We start from the raw sequence: 19562 nt of genomic DNA on the forward strand, positions 1-19562 counted from the left end.
TCTCAACTAGCCTACCTGGTTAAATAAAGGTGTTCTCAACTAGCCTACCTGGTTAAATAAAGGTGTTCTCAACTAGCCTACCTGGTTAAATCAAGGTGTTCTCAACTAGCCTACCTGGTTAAATAAAGGTGTTCTCAACTAGCCTACCTGGTTAAATAAAGGTGTTCTCAACTAGCCTACCTGGTTAAATAAAGGTGTTCTCAACTAGCCTACCTGGTTAAATAAAGGTGTTCTCAACTAGCCTACCTGGTTAAATAAAGGTGTTCTCAACTAGCCTACCTGGTTAAATAAAGGTGAAATAAAAATAAAACATCTACAAAGTTCAGTCAAAAAGGCAATAGTCCTAAACTGGGTTTTATTTCGTTTTTATTTAGTAATTTTGTTAATTATCTTTTAAACTTCCATTGATATATATTTTATTTTTAATTATGTTATGTAACCTTTATTTAACTAGTCAGTTAAGAACAAATTCTTATTTACAATGACATCCTACCGGGTAACAGTGGGTTAACTGATTTTTACCTTGTCACCTTTCGGTTACTGGCCCAACGATCCAACCAAGTTATCACTTGGCTCAGGTAAATAATTCTGTATTTTCCCTTTTACCATCCTAAGGTCAACATCCCCATAGTGTTCAAATTCCTCTCATGTAAATGTTGTCGTGACATAAAAAGACTAGACCAGTTAGTTGAGAATATCTGGTATTTTCTTCATTACCGCAGATGATTTCAAGTTGCATTTATTTATATCTGTTAAAGACATTTAAAACATGTGGTTTAGTATATTTACTACGTTTAGTATGTTTAGTTTCTTTCTCTGTGAAGTCAGTTCATTTAAAGTTATGTGATTTGGTTTATATAGATACATTTCAGCTGAACATAACAGTATGCCAGTGGAAGAGAGGACAGTAGCAGGAGACACTATGAGCTGAACATAACAGTCAGTGGAAGAGAGGACAGTAGCAGGAGACACTATGAGCTGAACATAACAGTCAGTGGAAGAGAGGACAGTAGCAGGAGACACTATGAGCTGAACATAACAGACAGTGGAAGAGAGGACAGTAACAGGAGACACTATGAGCTGAACATAACAGCCAGTGGAAGAGAGGATAGTAGCAGGAGACACTATGAGCTGAACATAACAGTCATTGGAAGAGAGGACAGTAGCAGGAGACACTATGAGCTGAACATAACAGACAGTGGAAGAGAGGATAGTAACAGGAGACACTATGAGCTGAACATAACAGGAGACACTATGAGCTGAACATAACAGGAGACACTATGAGCTGAACATAACAGGAGACACTATGAGTTGAACATAACAGGAGACACTATGAGCTGAACATAACAGGAGACACTATGAGCTGAACATAACAGGAGACACTATGAGCTGAACATAACAGGAGACACTATGAGCTGAACATAACAGGAGACACTATGAGCTGAACATAACAGGAGACACTATGAGCTGAACATACCAGTCAGTGGAAGAGAGGACAGTAACAGGAGACACTATGAGCTGAACATAACAGCCAGTGGAAGAGAGGACAGTAACAGGAGACACTATGAGCTGAACATAACAGGAGACACTATGAGCTGAACATAACAGGAGACACTATGAGTTGAACATAACAGTCAGTGTAAGAGAGGACAGTAACAGGAGACACTATGAGCTGAACATAACAGACAGTGGAAGAGAGGACAGTAACAGGAGACACTATGAGCTGAACATAACAGGAGACACTATGAGCTCAACATAACAGGAGACACTATGAGCTGAACATAACAGGAGACACTATGAGCTGAACATAACAGGAGACACTATGAGCTGAACATAACAGGAGACACTATGAGTTGAACATAACAGCCAGTGGAAGAGAGGACAGTAACAGGAGACACTATGAGCTGAACATAACAGACAGTGGAAGAGAGGACAGTAACAGGAGACACTATGAGCTGAACATAACAGGAGACACTATGAGCTGAACATAACAGGAGACACTATGAGCTGAACATAACAGGAGACACTATGAGCTGAACATAACAGGAGACACTATGAGCTGAACATAACAGGAGACACTATGAGTTGAACATAACAGTCAGTGTAAGAGAGGACAGTAACAGGATACACTATGAGCTGAACATAACAGGAGACACTATGATCTGAACATAACAGGAGACACTATGTGCTGAACATAACAGGAGACACAATGAGCTGAACATAACAGGAGACACTATGAGCTGAACATAACAGGAGACACTATGAGCTGAACATAACAGCCAGTGGAAGAGAGGACAGTAACAGGAGACACTATGAGCTGAACATAACAGGAGACACTATGAGCTGAACATAACAGGAGACACTATGAGCTGAACATAACAGGAGACACTATGAGTTGAACATAACAGTCAGTGTAAGAGAGGACAGTAACAGGAGACACTATGAGCTGAACATAACAGGAGACACTATGAGCTGAACATAACAGTATGTCAGTGGAAGAGAGGACAGTAACAGGAGACACTATGAGTTGAACATAACAGCCAGTGGAAGAGAGGACAGTAACAGGAGACACTATGAGCTGAACATAACAGACAGTGGAAGAGAGGACAGTAACAGGAGACACTATGAGCTGAACATAACAGGAGACACTATGAGCTGAACATAACAGGAGACACTATGAGCTGAACATAACAGGAGACACTATGAGCTGAACATAACAGGAGACACTATGAGCTGAACATAACAGGAGACACTATGAGCTGAACATAACAGGAGACACTATGAGCTGAACATAACAGGAGACACTATGAGCTGAACATAACAGGAGACACTATGAGCTGAACATAACAGGAGACACTATGAGCTGAACATAACAGCCAGTGGAAGAGAGGACAGTAACAGGAGACACTATGAGCTGAACATAACAGGAGACACCATGAGCTGAACATAACAGGAGACACTATGAGCTGAACATAACAGGAGACACTATGAGCTGAACATAACAGGAGACACTATGAGTTGAACATAACAGTCAGTGTAAGAGAGGACAGTAACAGGAGACACTATGAGCTGAACATAACAGGAGACACTATGAGCTCAACATAACAGGAGACACTATGAGCTGAACATAACAGGAGACACTATGAGCTGAACATAACAGGAGACACTATGAGCTGAACATAACAGTATGTCAGTGGAAGAGAGGACAGTAACAGGAGACACTATGAGCTGAACATAACAGTCATTGGAAGAGAGGACAATAACAGGAGACACTATGAGCTGAACATAACAGCCAGTGGAAAAGAGGACAGTAACAGGAGACACTATGAGATGAACATAACAGGAGACACTATGAGCTGAACATAACAGGAGACACTATGAGCTGAACATAACAGGAGACAATATGAGCTGAACATAACAGAATGCCAGTGGAAGAGAGGACAGTAACAGGAGACACTATGAGCTGAACATAACAGCCAGTGGAAGAGAGGACAGTAACAGGAGACACTATGAGCTGAACATAACAGTCAGTGGAAGAGAGGACAGTAACAGGAGACACTATGAGCTGAACATAACAGGAGACACTATGAGCTGAACATAACAGTCAGTAGAAGAGAGGACAGTAACAGGAGACACTATGAGCTGAACATAACAGTCAGTGGAAGAGAGGACAATAACAGGAGACACTATGAGCTGAACATAACAGGAGACACTATGAGCTGAACATAACAGTCAGTAGAAGAGAGGACAGTAACAGGAGACACTATGAGCTGAACATAACAGGAGACACTATGAGCTGAACATAACAGTCAGTAGAAGAGAGGACAGTAACAGGAGACACTATGAGCTGAACATAACAGTCAGTGGAAGAGAGGACAATAACAGGAGACACTATGAGCTGAACTTAACAGGAGACACTATGAGCTGAACATAACAGTCAGTAGAAGAGAGGACAGTAACAGGAGACACTATGAGCTGAACATAAAAGGAGACACTATGAGCTGAACATAACAGGAGACACTATGAGCTGAACATAACAGGAGACACAATGAGCTGAACATAACAGTCAGTAGAAGAGAGGACAGTAACAGGAGACACTATGAGCTGAACATAACAGGAGACACTATGAGCTGAACATAACAGGAGACACTATGATGTGAACATAACAGGAGACACTATGAGCTGAACATAACAGGAGACACTATGAGCTGAACATAACAGGAGACACTATGAGCTGAACATAACAGGAGACACTATGAGCTGAACATAACAGGAGACACTATGAGCTGAACATAACAGGAGACACTATGAGCTGAACATAACAGGAGACACTATGAGCTGAACATAACAGTCAGTGGAAGAGAGGACAGTAACAGGAGACACTATGAGCTGAACATAACAGCCAGTGGAAGGGAGGACAGTAACAGTATGTTAGTGGAAGAGAGGACAGTAGCAGGAGACCCAACTGTGGTTTGTGGCTACTGTGATTTCCTTTTGTAGCCAATTCAGTTGCAGTGATTCTGTTGCAGATTCTTTGGTAACTCTGTTACCAATTAGATAATGGAATTACGGGTTTTAATCATTTAATAATTCATAAACAAAATGTATATCAGTAAAATCACTTCTAACTAATTGGTAGGTCTACCATTGCCTGCACCTTCTGTAAATTGTCATTATCCTCCCACCTCATGAGGGAGAGCAACGAGACAATATCTTAAAGATATGGGGGTTTTTGGTAATGGAATGACAAGGAACATTTAAACTTACAGACGGTAAAACATTTATCCAAAACTAAAAAGGTTTTATATGAATTGGCAGGGGTCTGTACTTTAACATGGTTGTGTTTGGTTGATTCTGAAGGGACCTTTTACATGGAAATGCCCATCTGAGAACATGTGATAACATCTAGAGAGGATCTGAAAGGAACCACTTACTGACACCTTGGGGCACAAACAAAGATTTCAGAAATGTCTTCACAGTTCACAATAGTATTGACAATAATATTACATTTACAAAATGAATATTAGACTTGACCAGGAATCAGTGTTACATTAGAACATACTAATGAATAAGAGGTGTTCCTACCTGCTGTGAGGCTGTGGTTGACTGCAGGTGAGTTGGGTTCTCCAGCTGGCAGCCCAGTACAGATCAGTGGTCCAGGTGAGTTGGGTTCTCCAGCTGGCAGCCCAGTACAGACCAGTGGTCCATCTGAGTTGGGTTCTCCAGCTAGCAGTCCAGTACAGACCAGTGGTCCAGGTGAGTTGGGTTCTCCAGCTGGCAGCCCAGTACAGACCAGTGGTCCAGCTGAGTTGGGTTCTCCAGCTAGCAGTCCAATACAGACCAGTGTTCCAGCTGAGTTGGGTTCTCCAGCTGGCAGCCCAGTACAGACCAGTGGTCCAGCTGATTTGGGTTCTCCAGCTGGCAGCCCAGTACAGACCAGTGTTCCAGCTGAGTTGGGTTCTCCAGCTGGCAGCCCAGTACAGACCAGTATTCCAGCTGAGTTGGGTTCTCCAGCTGGCAGCCCAGTACAGACCAGTGGTCCAGCTGAGTTGGGTTCCCCAGAACTGTCCCAGACATGATTGTAGAGAGACGAAACAGCGTTGCTAGGGAGGATGACAACACTGTTCTCAGTGGTATCAAGGCCCTGTTCAGACCAGACCTGATGAAAGGGGCTGACTACTTTACTGACGCCCTGTTCAGACCAGACCTGATGAGAGGGGCTGACTACTTCACTGACTGTCCTGTCTGAAGAAAGGAGGAGGTGCAGAGGAAGGCCTTGTTCTTCTCCTCTGTCTGTCTGACTCCTGGCTGATTCCACACCTCCCAGAGAGGCAGAAGCTACACCACCGGGTGTCCTCGGCGGGAGAAATAGAGGCAGAGATAGACTGACTGGAGCCACATTGCTAGTGTCTATGTGGTTCTGAAGAAGCATTGTGACCGTGTTGGTGTCTGGGTGGTTCTGGAGAGTTCTAGACTGGGCACCCCGGTTGTGAGGCAGAGCTGGAGTCATGTTGACAGAGTCTGGGTGGTTCTGAGGATATAGCCCTGTAGTATCTAGGAAGGTGTTGGAGTCTGGGTGGTTCTGAGGAAATACTCCTGTAGTCTCTAGGACGGTGTTGGTGTCTGGGTGGTTCTGGAAAGATAGTCCAGTAGTCTCTAGGACGGTGTTGGTGTCTGGGTGGTTCTGGAAAGATAGTCCTGGGTCAGGTGGTTCAAGTGAAATATAGCCATTACGAGACAGTTGCTGCTCTGTGTTGGTTAGAGGAGCAGCTTCCGTCATGTCTGATCTGTCCGTCTGAGTGAGAGGAGTTCCAGGACTACAGAGGGTGTCTGTTGAGGGATGGTCCAGGTCATGACAACATACTGCTGCTGAATGCTGCCACTCTTTATCGCCAGAGAAACCTCTGTTGTTCTCATGTTGTGATGAAGAAGGTTCTACTGGATCTAAAGTTCCAGTTACTTCCTGTGTCACATGCTTCGCTGTCCCCCCCTGTGTTTCAGCGTCAGGTAGAATACATGAGCTGGTTTGGAGCGCTTCCTTTTTCATTGTGGTTCCTACTGGATCCACCGCTACTCCCATCGCTCCATGGACGCCACCATGAGAAGGCCCTGTCTCTGATGTCATATCCTGTTTCTCTATCTGAGGCTCTGATGTTGTATCCTGTCCTTCTATCTGAGGCTGTATGAGCGCCAGCTGTTCGTCTGAGATGAGCTGGAGACAGATGTGGAGGTCCGCTGTCCTCACATGGAACACTTTCTGACCCTCTGACTGGCTGCTGTGACTAACAGTGAATGGTATAGCAGGGTATGCTACTGATGTATGGTATGGTGATGACTGTGTTTTAGTGAATGGTATGGTATGGCATGCTAAAGCTGCTATCGTATGACACGGAGGGTTGACCTCTGTTGTAACATAAGTTAGAGGGTTGACATGGTCTGCTACTGTGAGAGCAGGGTGGAGGGTTTTTGTGGAAGTGGTGTTGGCTGTAGGGCACTGACCATGTACTGATGTTTTCCAGGGCATGCTCTGTACTAAGGCTGTGGGTGGTGTGGCAGATTGCTTCAGCGCTGTGGCTGTGATGGTAGCAAACTGGCTTTGATCTAGAGCTGTCACTGGTGTAGAAAACTGGCTTTGATCTAGAGCTGTCACAGGTGTAGCAGACTGGCTTTGATCTAGATCTGTCACAGGTGTAGCAGACTGGCTTTGAACTAGAGCTGTCACAGGTGTAGCAGACTGGCTTTGATCTAGATCTGTCACAGGTGTAGCAGACTGGCTTTGAACTAGAGCTGTCACAGGTGTAGCAGACTGGCTTTGAACTAGAGCTGTCACAGGTGTAGCAGACTGGCTTTGATCTAGATCTGTCACAGGTGTAGCAGACTGGCTTTGAACTAGAGCTGTCACAGGTGTAGCAGACTGGCTTTGATCTAGAGCTGTCACAGGTGAAGCAGACTTTCTTTGAACTAGAGCTGTCACAGGTGTAGCAGACTGGCTTTGATCTAGAGCTGTCACAGGTGTAGCAGACTGGCTTTGATCTAGAGCTGTCACAGGTGTAGCAGACTGGCTTTGATCTAGAGCTGTCACAGGTGTAGCAGACTGGCTTTGATCTAAAGCTGTCACAGGTGTAGCAAACCTGCCCTGACCCTGTCCTACGCCTGTGACTGATGAAACCCTGACAGGGCCTCTAGGTTGTGTTTGGGTGAGGCCCGTAGGCCCTGAGTCTGTAGGAAGCCTCAACTGGTACTTAGGGAGGAAACTGGTCTTGGCTGAATCAGAGGAGGAGGAGGGCTTGTCTATCCCACCTCTGACTGAGGATGAGAGTTGGTTCAGTTTACTGCTGCTGTGTAGGCCTCCTCCTCCCTCCAGAAGACAGACGTTATTCTCAATCTTCTGCTTCTTCCTCTCTGAGGGAACATGGCTTCCACATCGTTGAGACACACAGTTGGTGTGTTTCTCCTGGTGGGTCACTGTCATAGACACACAGTCAGTCCTGTTAGAAAACGCTTCTTTTGAGACTGACTGGGTTCTCTGGAGGGGATGTTTGAGAGAGGAAGTGGGTGTGGTATTAAGATGACCAGGTGTGAGACAGGAAGTGGGTGTGGTATGAAGATGACTCGGTGTGAGACAGGATGTGTGTGTGGTATGGAGATGAATGGGTGTGAGACAGGAAGTGGGTGTGGTATGGAGATGACTGGGTGTGAGACAGGAAGTGGGTGTGTTATGGAGATGACTGGGCATTCGATATGAGTGGACATGATTGACAGGTGAAAGGTTGTCTTGGAGACAGGATGGAAGACACACAGTGGCACTACTTGAGACCAGTGATGTCACCAGGTCTCTGCTTACTGCTGGGCCTCTCTGAACCCCCAGGACCCTCTCTGGCTCCAGACCAGCTAATGACCTTTTAGCCTTCAACATACCAGGATCAGCTGCCTTCTCTGGGCTGTAGAGCTTTGTGAACGTCCCTCCTCCTCCTCCTCCATACTTGTACCACTTACTGTAGGCAAACTTCTGGGACTTCTTCCTACCACTCTTTCTACTCAGCTCTCCATCCACGCCTCCGTCTCCATCTGAGCCAAGACCGCAGGGAATGACATTGTCGCTGGCTGCTAACGTCAATGGTCCGTCCGTCGGGAGGTTGTCCACGGCCGCCTGTCTGACCAGCATGCGGTGGCCTGATGCGCGACGGTCAACAGACTTGGTGGCAAAGCCTACTGGATAAAGTAGTCCAGAGCTGCCCTTACGGCCCAGGTATAGCCAGTCTCTTTGGTGAGGATGGGGGTTGTGAGGAGAGGCCGAGCTGGCTCTGACTGTACCCTGAAGGCCCACACAGTGGGGCAGGGAGCTACTACGGGTCAGGGGGGCATGATGCCCCTGCTCCAGGCTGGTGGAGGTCTGGGTAGGTACCGAACTATACAGACCTGGCCACCCTCCTCCCCTGTCCCCTCTCTGCCAGGCCATCCCAGCGGTGGCTGTAGGAGGCCTGTTGCTGGTCTTCATATCGAAGTGGAAGGAATCTTTGTAGGTGTAGGGCATTGGCAGGTCGATGCTGCCCTGTTTGGACAAGAGGGTCTTCCTGGGTCGGACTGTGTTCAGGTGTTTGTCCTCCACCACTGCATCGTTCTCTGAGATCAGCTTGGAGATTCTCTCTTCAAGACTCTGCTGGGCCTGGACTGAAACTGTGCTCCTGGGCTGAGACACGGTGAGTTCTGGCTGTGTGGGTGTGTGTGTGGCGTTTAGCTGTGTGGGTGTGTGTGAAGGCTGTGTGAGTGTATGTGTGTGTGTGGTGTTAGTTTGATCAGGCTGTGTGTGGAAGGTGTCCTGCTGGTCGTGTATCTCCATACTAGACTCTGCCACTGACTCCATGCTGTGGTTGTGTGGTCCAGACCCAGGGTTGTGTGGTCCAGACCCAGGATTGTGTGGTCCAGACCCAGGGCTGTGTGGTCCAGACCCAGGGTTGTTTTTGTGTGGTCCAGACCCAGGGTTGTGTGGTCCAGACCCAGGGTTGTTTTTGTGTGGTCCAGACCCAGGGTTGTGTGGTCCAGACCCAGAGTTGTGGGGTCCAGACCCAGGGTTGTGGCTTTGTGGTCCAGACCCAGGGTTGTGGTTGTGTGTTCCAGACCCAGGGTTGTGGTTGTGTGTTCCAGACCCAGGGTTGTGGTTGTGTGTTCCAGACCCAGGGTTGTGTAGTCCAGACACAGGATTGTGGTTGTGTAGTTCAGACACAGGGTTGTGTGGTCGAGACTCAGGGTTGTGGTTGTGTAGGCCAGACCCAGGGTTGTATGGTCCAGACCCAGGGCTGGAGGTCTCGCTGTAGCCAGAGTCTGTGCTGTCGTGGCTCTGGGACTTCCCTCTAGACAGGAAGTTGTCTTGGTTCTGGGCCATCCCCCTAGCCAGAGAACCCTCCCACTGAGACAAGATGGCAGCCTGCTGTCTCCGCAGCGGGAGGTGGCGGGACAGGGTCAACACTGACTTCTCTCTATCTTTATCCTTCCTGCTCTCTCTCAGTTCATCCCTCGTATCCTCCGCTTCTCTCCTCCTCTTGGATAACTCTATACTCTGGCTCCCCCCAGCAGCCAGGAGGAGACCCTCTAACCCAGCCTGCTGCAGGGCCCAGCCTGTGTCTCTGTCTGTGTCTCTACCTGTTTCTGTCCCACTCCTCTGGCCAAGGCTGGGGGAGAGGTTGGTGGTAGCAGAGAGAGAGCTGCCATTCTCCAGACTACCTGGGTCCTGGCTGAGGTTATCTAGAGAGGGGCTGGAGGTGAGGGTATCCCTGGAACCCTGTAAACTGAATAGACTGTCCTGGTGACCTTGCAGACGGTGTCCCTGCAGACTGTCCTGACTGCCCAGGGAGGAATAGCCCTGTAGACTGTCCAAGCTGCTCACAGAGGAATGGCCCTGTAGACTGCCCAGACTGTCCATCGATCCCAGGGATGAGTGACCTTGCAGACTGGCTTGGTGTCCCTGCAGAGTGTCCATGCTGCTCAGGGAGGAGTGACCTTGTAAACTGCCCAGAGATCCGAGCGACCTCTGCCCTGACCCGGAGCTGAGGCGTGCGTGGGCCTGTGTGCGGCGGTGCTTGTAGAGGTTGCTCTGGGTCTTGAAAGAGATGCCGCAGGTGGTGCAGGGGTAGGGCCGCTCCCCGGTGTGGCAGCGCAGGTGTTTCTCCAGGACACTGGGCTTCATGCAGTCCCGGCCGCAGTGAGGACACAGGTGCTTCCCAGCGGACCTAGAGGGTCTGGCTGCAGACACAGAGGCCCTCAGGGACACATGCGCCCCCAGGCCTGATTGTGGGGCCTGCTGGTGCAGCTGCAGCCTGGCTGGTAGGTGGAGAGTCAGGAAGGGTAGGGAGTCTGTGGAGCCCTGCTGAGGGATGGACAAACGAAGGGTCGTGGAGTCCAAGGAGGCAGCTGGCTGAGCCTGGGGGTGTGAAGAAAGGCCTGGCACTGTGTGAAGGAACAAGGTGGTTAGAGGAGCCCGGAGTGGCATGCTGTTGTTGATGCTGTTCTCTCTCTGCTCTGACACGGAGCTGCTGCCAGGCGCTATCACATTCACCAAGCCTCGCTTGCCAGTCTCCATGGTAACAGCACTGCCAATGTTCTGACACAAGGTCTGTTGTTTAATTACCTGGAAAAGAAACAGTTTTCAGGATCACAGGATCTACTCAGCATTCTACGGATGATTACCAAGATCACAGCATAACTGGCTTACTGGTTGGCTGGCTGACTGACCAACCAGCATGTTAGAATAACTACACTCATGCTGTCCAGAGTCGCAGCGTAACCCTGTAGCCAGGATAACAAGATACATTGGTTAACCAGGATCGACTCTAAGGTGTCTCTAAAGGAGTGCTGCAACTGGCTAGCTGCTAGCTTACTATGTTGACGATTAAAGGGGACATAATTTTCTGAAGAGAGTGGTGTGGAATATACAGATAGATGGAGATGAAATCACATGCAGAGCAGAGAGAGAGAAGAGAATGAGAGAGAGAGAATGAGAGTGAGAGAGAAAGAAAGAGAACGAGAGAGAGAGAGAGAGAGAGAGAAGAACAGAGCACTAGAGAGAGAGAATGAGAGAAAGAAAAAGAACGAGAGAGAATGAGAGTGAGAGAGAAAGAAAGAGAATGAGAGAGAGAAAGAGAATGAGAGAGAGAGAGAGTGAGACAGAGAGAGAGAGAGAGAGCGAGGTAAGAGCATGACTCACCCTGATCCCCCGCCCCCCCAAACACAAGACACAGATTGTACTCCTTATGGACTCAAACTGGAAATATATACAAGAAAACGTGTGTCCAAACTCAGTGTGGCCAAACACCCAGCGTGCCCGAGACTTCTTTCTGTCTGAGGACCAACTAGGGTCACCCAGCAACATAATAATACACACAGGCACAAATGACCTGAGAACACAGCACTGAAGGGAGTGATTGAAAAAGCTTATTCTACTTTCCCCAATGCACAAGTGGTTATCTCCACCCTGCTACCATAAAAAGCAAGTATTTCCTGTGACTGTGCCTCAAAACCAAATGTTTTCCTGGCCAACCACTCCATCCTGGACTAGAACAGCCTTAATGACCAGGTCCACCTCTACAAGGCAGCAGTGCCCACCACTCCATCCTGGACTAGAACAGCCTTAACGACCAGGTCCACCTCTACAAGGCAGCAGTGCCAACCACTCCATCCTGGACTATAACAGCCTTAACGACCAGGTCCACCTCTACAAGGCAGCAGTGCCCACCACTCCATCCTGGACTATAACAGCCTTAACGACCAGGTCCACCTCTACAAGGCAGCAGTGCCCACCACTCCATCCTGGACTAGAACAGCCTTAACGACCAGGTCCACCTCTACAAGGCAGCAGTGCCCACCACTCCATCCTGGACTATAACAGCCTTAACGACCAGGTCCACCTCTACAAGGCAGCAGTGCCCACCACTCCATCCTGGACTATAACAGCCTTAACGACCAGGTCCACCTCTACAAGGCAGCAGTGCCCACCACTCCATCCTGGACTAGAACAGCCTTAACGACCAGGTCCACCTCTACAAGGCAGCAGTGCCCACCACTCCATCCTGGACTATAACAGCCTTAACGACCAGGTCCACCTCTACAAGGCAGCAGTGCCCACCACTCCATCCTGGACTAGAACAGCCTCTATGACCTGGTCCACCTCTACAAGGCAGCAGTGCCCACCACTCCATCCTGGACTATAACAGCCTTAACGACCAGGTCCACCTCTACAAGGCAGCAGTGCCCACCACTCCATCCTGGACTAGAACAGCCTCTATGACCTGGTCCACCTCTACAAGGCAGCAGTGCCCACCACTCCACCCTGGACTTGAACAGCCTCTATGACCAGGTCCACCTGTACAAGGCAGCAGTGCCCACCACTCCACCCTGGACTAGAACAGCCTCTATGACAAGGTCCACCTATACAAGGCAGCAGTGCCCACCACTCCACCCTGGACTAGAACAGCCTCTATGACCAGGTCCACCTCTACAAGGCAGCAGTGCCCACCACTCCACCCTGGACTTTACGACAAGGTCCACCTCTACAAGGCAGCAGTGCCCAACACCCCACCCTGGACTAGAACAGCCTCTATGACCAGGTCCACCTCTACAAGGCAGGAGTGCCCACCACTCCACCCTGGCCTTTACGACAAGGTCCACCTCTACAAGGCAGCAGTGCCCAACACCCCACCCTGGACTAGAACAGCCTCTATGACCAGGCCCACCTCTACAAGGCAGCAGTGCCCACCACTCCACCCTGGACTTTATGACCAGGTCCACCTATACAAGGCAGCAGTGCCCACCTTCGCCCAGACCCTAAAGGACATCACTCTCAACTGCAGCCCAAACACCTCACACAGGAGCAACAGATCAATAGAAACCCCGCCCAGACCAGCGAGACACTCCCAGACCTGCGGGACCCCCTGGAGCCACGCCAAGAGGACCTACATCCAGACCACAACACCACCAGCCACATACACATCCCCACCCTAGCCAATCAACCCCCCCCCCCCCCCAGTCAACCATGCCCACACCCCATTTAGGCCCCCTCAGATCAGACCTATTCCCCTCCTGCCCACCCCATGCCCCCAACTCCCACAAAGAGGGCCTCAACACGAAAGTCACATATCCGCCCAGGCCGTGAGCAGGCAAACAGGCCCAACCCCCACTCTTACACTAGCCCAAGCCAATGGCAAGTAACAGATGCTCAGCAGGCTCTGCTCACACTTACTGGTCTAAGGCCAAACCACACAACCAACAACATTGGACACTTTATGGAACACAAAGCCTTCACTATCTCATCCTGGAATATCCAAGGCATGAGGTCATCTGCCTTGGCCTAAAGAGCAGGAACCTGGACTTCATCAAAGAAATCGGAAATACAGACATTGTCATCCTACAAGAAACATGGTATAGAGGAGATGGACCCACTGGTTGCCCTCTAAGTTACAGAGAGCTAGTAGTCCCATCCACCAAACTACCAAGTGTGAAAAAGAGAAGAGACTCAGGGGGTATGATAATTTGGTATAGAGCAGCCCTAACTCACTCTATTAAATTAATAAAAATTGGATTTTTTTTACATTTGACTAGAAATTCAAAAGGAAATGATCGTAACAGAGGAAAATGTCCTCCTGTGTGCTACCTATATCCCCCCACTAGAATCCCCATACTTTAATGAAGACAGCTTCTCCATCCTGGAGGGGGAAATCAATCATTTCGGGCGGCAGGGTAGCCTAGTGGTTACAGCATTGGGCGAGTAACTGAAAGGTTGCATGTTCAAATCCCCGAGCTGACAAGGTACAAATTTGTCGTTCTGCCCCGGAACAAGGCAGTTAACCCACTGTTCCTAGGCTGTCATTGTAAGTAAGAATTTGTTCTTAACTGACTTGCCTAGTTAAATAAAGATAAAATAATGTATTATTATTTTTAAACCAAGGTGGGCCTACAGCAGCACCTAGATCTTCTGCACAGATTCTGTCAGACCTGGGCCCTGACAGTAAATCTCAGTAAGATAAAAAAATAAATAATAATGGTGTTCCAAAAAAGGTCCAGTCTCCAGGACCACAAATACAAATTCCATCTAGACACCGTTGCCCAAGAGCACACAAAAAACTATACATACCTTGGCCTAAACATCAGCGCCACAGGTAACTTCCACAAAGCTGTGAATGATCTGAGAGACAAGGCATGAAGGACATTCTATGCCATCAAAAGTAACATAAAAATCGACATACCAATTAGGATCTGGCAAAAAATACTTGAATCAGTTATAGAACCCATTGCCCTTTATGGTTGTGAGGTCTGGGGTCCCGCTCACAAACCAAGACTTCACAAAATGGGACAAACACCAAATTGAGACTCTGCATGCAGAATTCTGCAAAAATATCCTCAGTGTACAACGTAAAACACCAAATAATGCATACAGAGCCGATACCCGCTAATTATCAAAATCCAGAAAAGAGCCGTTAAATTCTACAACCACCTAAAAGTAAGCGATTCCCAATCCTTCCATAACAAAGCCATCACCTACAGAGAGATGAACCTGGATAATAGTCCCCTAAGCAAGCTGGTCCTGGGGCCCTGTTCACAAACACAAGCACACCCCACAGAGCCCCAGGACAGCAGCACAATTAGACCCAACCAAATCATGAGAAAACAAAAAGAGAATTACTTGACACATTGGAAGGAATTTTTTAAAAACGGAGAAAACTAGAATGCTATTTGGCCCTAAATCCGAGAGGACACAGTGGCAGAATACCTGACCAATGTGATTGACCCAAACTTAAGGAAAGCTTTGACTATGTACAGACTCAGTGAGAATAGCCTTGCTATTGAGAAAGCCCGCCGTAGGCAGACATGGCTGTCAAGATAAGACAGGCTATGTGCTCACTGCCCAATGTATTAGAGACACACATTTCCCTCAGATTACACAGAGCCAAAAATAATTCTGAAACAAACCCAATTTAGATAAACTCCCATATCTACTGGGTGAAATTCCACAGTGTGCCATCACAGCAGCAAGATGTGACCTGTTGCCACAAGAAAAGGGCAACCAGTGAAGAACAAACACCAGTGTAAATACAACCCATATTTATGTTATTTATTTTCCCTTTTGTACTTTAACCATTTGTACATCTTTACAACACTGTATATAGACATAATATGACATTTGAAATGTCTTTATTATTTTGGAACTTCTGTGAGTGTAATGTTTTCTGTTCATTTTTATTGCTTATTTCACTTTCATATTATCTACTTCACTTGCTTTGGCAATGTTAACACGTTTACCATTCCAATAAAACCCCTTGAATTGAATTGAGTTTAATTGAGAGAGACAGAGAGAGAGCGATAGAGAGGTCGATAAGAACATGACTCACCGTAGAGAGAGAGAGAGAGAGGTTAAAGTGTGACTCACCCTAAAGAGAAAGAGAGAGAGACAGGGGATGTTCAGTGTGCTGCGTGGCTATATTGATGAAAAACAGATTCCATGGGACCAAATGGTGGGCTTTTGTGCAGATGAGGCTCCATCTACCATTGGATGTTGGGCAAGGGATGTTGGCAGAGGGAGACAGATTCATAACACTTTAGTTTTGAATCTGTCTCCCTCTGCCACGGCAAAAGAGCTGAGCGCAGAACTCAGAGACATGCAGCAGGAAACGTGCATGCCTGTTCACAAAACTATCTAGAGATATGAGATCAGAGCATGACAATGTTTAACTTCACACAGAGGCTTGGGTGTTATCGAAGGGAAGTGTTGTTGTTTTTTAAAATTTTATTTAGAGAGGAACTGACTTTCTGTGTAATGAAAAGAAAATGTGTCTCCTTGCTTTTGTAACAGCCGTATTTGGGAAACTGAATGAACTGAATGCAAGCGTGCAGGGGAAATACAACAACATTCTACAGATGATTGACAGAATCAGCTAAATCCATTTGACTGTGTTCCAGTTGACATGCCAGTAAGTGAAATCGAACAGCTGATCGAGCTGTCATGTGACCGAATGCTGCAGACAACACATTCACAGGTTACTATGGAGGGAAAGAGAGAGGCCTGTAAGAGTATGACTCACCCTAGAGAGAGAGAGAAAGAGAAAGAAAAAGAGAAAGAGAAAGAGAAAGAGAAAGAGAAAGAGAAAGAGAAAGAGAAAGAGAGAGAGAGAGAGAGAGAGATTAAAGAGAGAAAGAGAAAGAGAAAGAGAGAGAAAAGAGAAAGAGAAAGAGAGAAAGAGAGAGAGAGAAAAAAGAGAAAGAGAGAGGTAAAAGCGTGACTCACCCTAAAGAGAAAAAGAGAGAGAGAGAGAGAGAAAAGAGAAAGAGAGAGGTCTGTAAGAGCATGACTCACCCTAGAGAGAGAGAGAAAGAGAAAGAGAGAGACATAGCGAGAGAGAGAGAGATAGCGAGAGAGAGAGAGAGAGAGAGATAGCGAGAGAGAGAGAGAGAGAGAGAGCACAGTCAGTAAGAGTGTGACTCACCCTAGAGACATAAAAAGAAAGCGGTCGGTAAGTGTGTGACTCACCCTAGAGAGAGAGAGAGAGAGGTAAGTGAGTGACTCACCCTAGAGAGAGAGATAGAGAGAGTGGTCGGTAAGTGAGTGACTCGCCCTAGAGAGAGAGAGAGATAGAGAGAGTGGTCGGTAAGTGAGTGACTCACCCTGGAGAGAGAGAGAGAGAGATAGAGAGAGAGAGTGGTCGGTAAGTGAGTGACACCCTAGAGAGAGAGAGATCAATAAGAGCTTGACTCACCCTAGAGAGAGAGAGCGATCAATACGAGTGTTGAGCTTGACTCACCCTACAGCAGGGGTTCATGACCCCATTTTGATATCTGAGAATTCTTGCGACAAATTATGTAACGAACTGACAATGTTTAATTTTTTAATTGGGGCTGTCAATTGCAAATTATTCTAAGATAATTTTTGATTGTATTCTCAACTCACCATCATATACTGTTAAAGGATTGGTGTGTTGGTTGAGTTTATGTAGGTTAATGAGATTATCATGAGGTTGTAAGTAACAAGAACATTTCCCAGGACATAGACATATCTGATATTGGCAGAAAGCTTCAATTATTGTTAATGTAACTGCACTGTCCAATATACAGTAGCTATTACAGTGAAAGAATACTACGTAATTGTTTGAGGAGAGTGCAGTTATGAACTTGAAAATGCATTAATAAACCAACTAGGCACCTTTGGGCAGTCTTTGTATTATATTTTACCAGATATCATGTGTTATATTCTCCTGCATTCATTTCTCATTTCCATAAATGTCAAAGTGTGCCCTTTTAAATGGTACCAAGACTATGCATATCCTTGCTTCAGGGCCTGATCTACAGGCAGTTAGATTTGGGTATGTCATTTTAGGTCCTGAGCTACAGGCAGTTAGATTTGGGTATGTCATTTTAGGTCCTGATCTACAGGCAGTTAGATTTGGGTATGTCATTTCAGGTCCTGAGCTACAGGCAGTTAGAATTGGGTATGTCATTTTAGGTCCTGAGCTACAGGCAGTTAGATTTGGGTATGTCATTTTAGGTCCTGAGCTACAGGCAGTTAGATTTGGGTATGTCATTTTAGGTCCTGATCTACAGGCAGTTAGATTTGGGTATGTCATTTCAGGTCCTGAGCTACAGGCAGTTAGATTTGGGTATGTCATTTCAGGTCCTGAGCTACAGGCAGTTAGAATTGGGTATGTCATTTTAGGTCCTGAGCTACAGGCAGTTAGATTTGGGTATGTCATTTTAGGAGAAAATTGAAAAAAAAGGGGTGGATCCTTAATTAAGAGGTTTTTATTTTATTTTATTTCACCTTTATTTAACCAGGTAGGCTAGTTGAGAACAAGTTCTCATTTACAACTGCGACCTGGCCAAGATAAGCAAAGCAGTGCGACACAAACAACAGCACAGAGTTACACATGGAGTAAACAAACATACAGTCAATAATACAATAGAGATAGGGAGATATGGGTCTCCAGCTTTTTGCAATTTGTTCCAGTCACTGGCAGCAGAGAACTGGAAGGAAAGGCGGCCAAAGTAAGAATTGGTTTTTGGGGTGACCGGTGAGATATACCTGCTGGAGCGCATGCTACGGCTGGGTGCTGCTATGGTGACCAGTGAGCTGAGATAAGGTGGGGATAACGCCTCATAGATGGACGCCTTACTATCCAAGATGGCGTAGCAGTCAGACGTGTTTGTCCTTCGTCTTGTCGTGTCCCATGTATATATATTTTTCTATATTTTTCTTTGCATATCTTTATATTTTTCTAAACCCTTACTTCAAAATACTCTCCTGCAACCCGCCTCACCCAATGTGGTGTGGACCTGCTTTTTCTCTAAATTACTTTTCTTTGCCTCTATTACTGTAATCTCTCCAACATCAACTAGCCAGCTAACGGTCATCAGCTAACCTCTAGCTCGGAAATCTCTCGCCAGTTTGTACAACGCGATTCAACCATAGCATACCGGACCTATTTTTCTCTCCATATCCCCGGATTTCTATCGCAAGCTCTGAACCTAGAACCTTCCGACCAGCGCAGCTAAAGTCCCCTGAATGCTAGCTGTCTAGAGCACAACGAACTGTTGGATTACGAGGCCCATCGAATACATTCCGAAGCTACTAGCTAGCAGTCAGCTATCCTTTGCTAGCGGTCATCAGCTACCTTTATCCCGGACAATTCTCGCCAGTCTGTACAGCGCGACTCAAACCAGAGCTAGTCGGACTTATTCTTCTCCATATCTCCGGATTCCTACCGCAAGCTCTGGCCACAACTCTCGCCAGTCTGTACAGCGCGACTCAAACCAGAGCTAGTCGGACTTATTCTTCTCCATATCTCTGGATTCCTACCGCAAGCTCTGGCCACAACTCTCGCCAGTCTGTACAGTGTGACTCAAACCAGAGCTAGTCGGACTTATTCTTCTCCATATCTCTGGATTCCTACCGCAAGCTCTGGCCACAACTCTCGCCAGTCTGTACAGCGCGACTCAAACCAGAGCTAGTCGGACTTAATCTTCTCCATATCTCTGGATTCCTACCGCAAGCTCTGGCCACAACTCTCGCCAGTCTGTACAGCGTG

The 19562-nt window shown here is 47.1% G+C and overlaps 1 protein-coding gene across 1 annotated transcript in view; it reads right to left on the reverse strand.

Annotated features, from left to right (window-relative positions):
- znf831 (zinc finger protein 831) overlaps nt 1-19562 on the reverse strand; it is a 144731-nt gene that overhangs the window by 37682 nt on the left and 87487 nt on the right. Inside the window, exon 3 of the mRNA XM_031833696.1 lies at nt 5086-11125. Coding sequence (XP_031689556.1) covers nt 5086-11077 — 5992 coding nt within the window. The 5' untranslated portion in view covers nt 11078-11125. The remainder of the gene's footprint in view (nt 1-5085; nt 11126-19562) is intronic.

This window comes from Oncorhynchus kisutch, linkage group LG1 (genome assembly GCF_002021735.2).
Source record: "Oncorhynchus kisutch isolate 150728-3 linkage group LG1, Okis_V2, whole genome shotgun sequence".
Taxonomy (NCBI): Eukaryota; Metazoa; Chordata; class Actinopteri; order Salmoniformes; family Salmonidae; genus Oncorhynchus; species Oncorhynchus kisutch.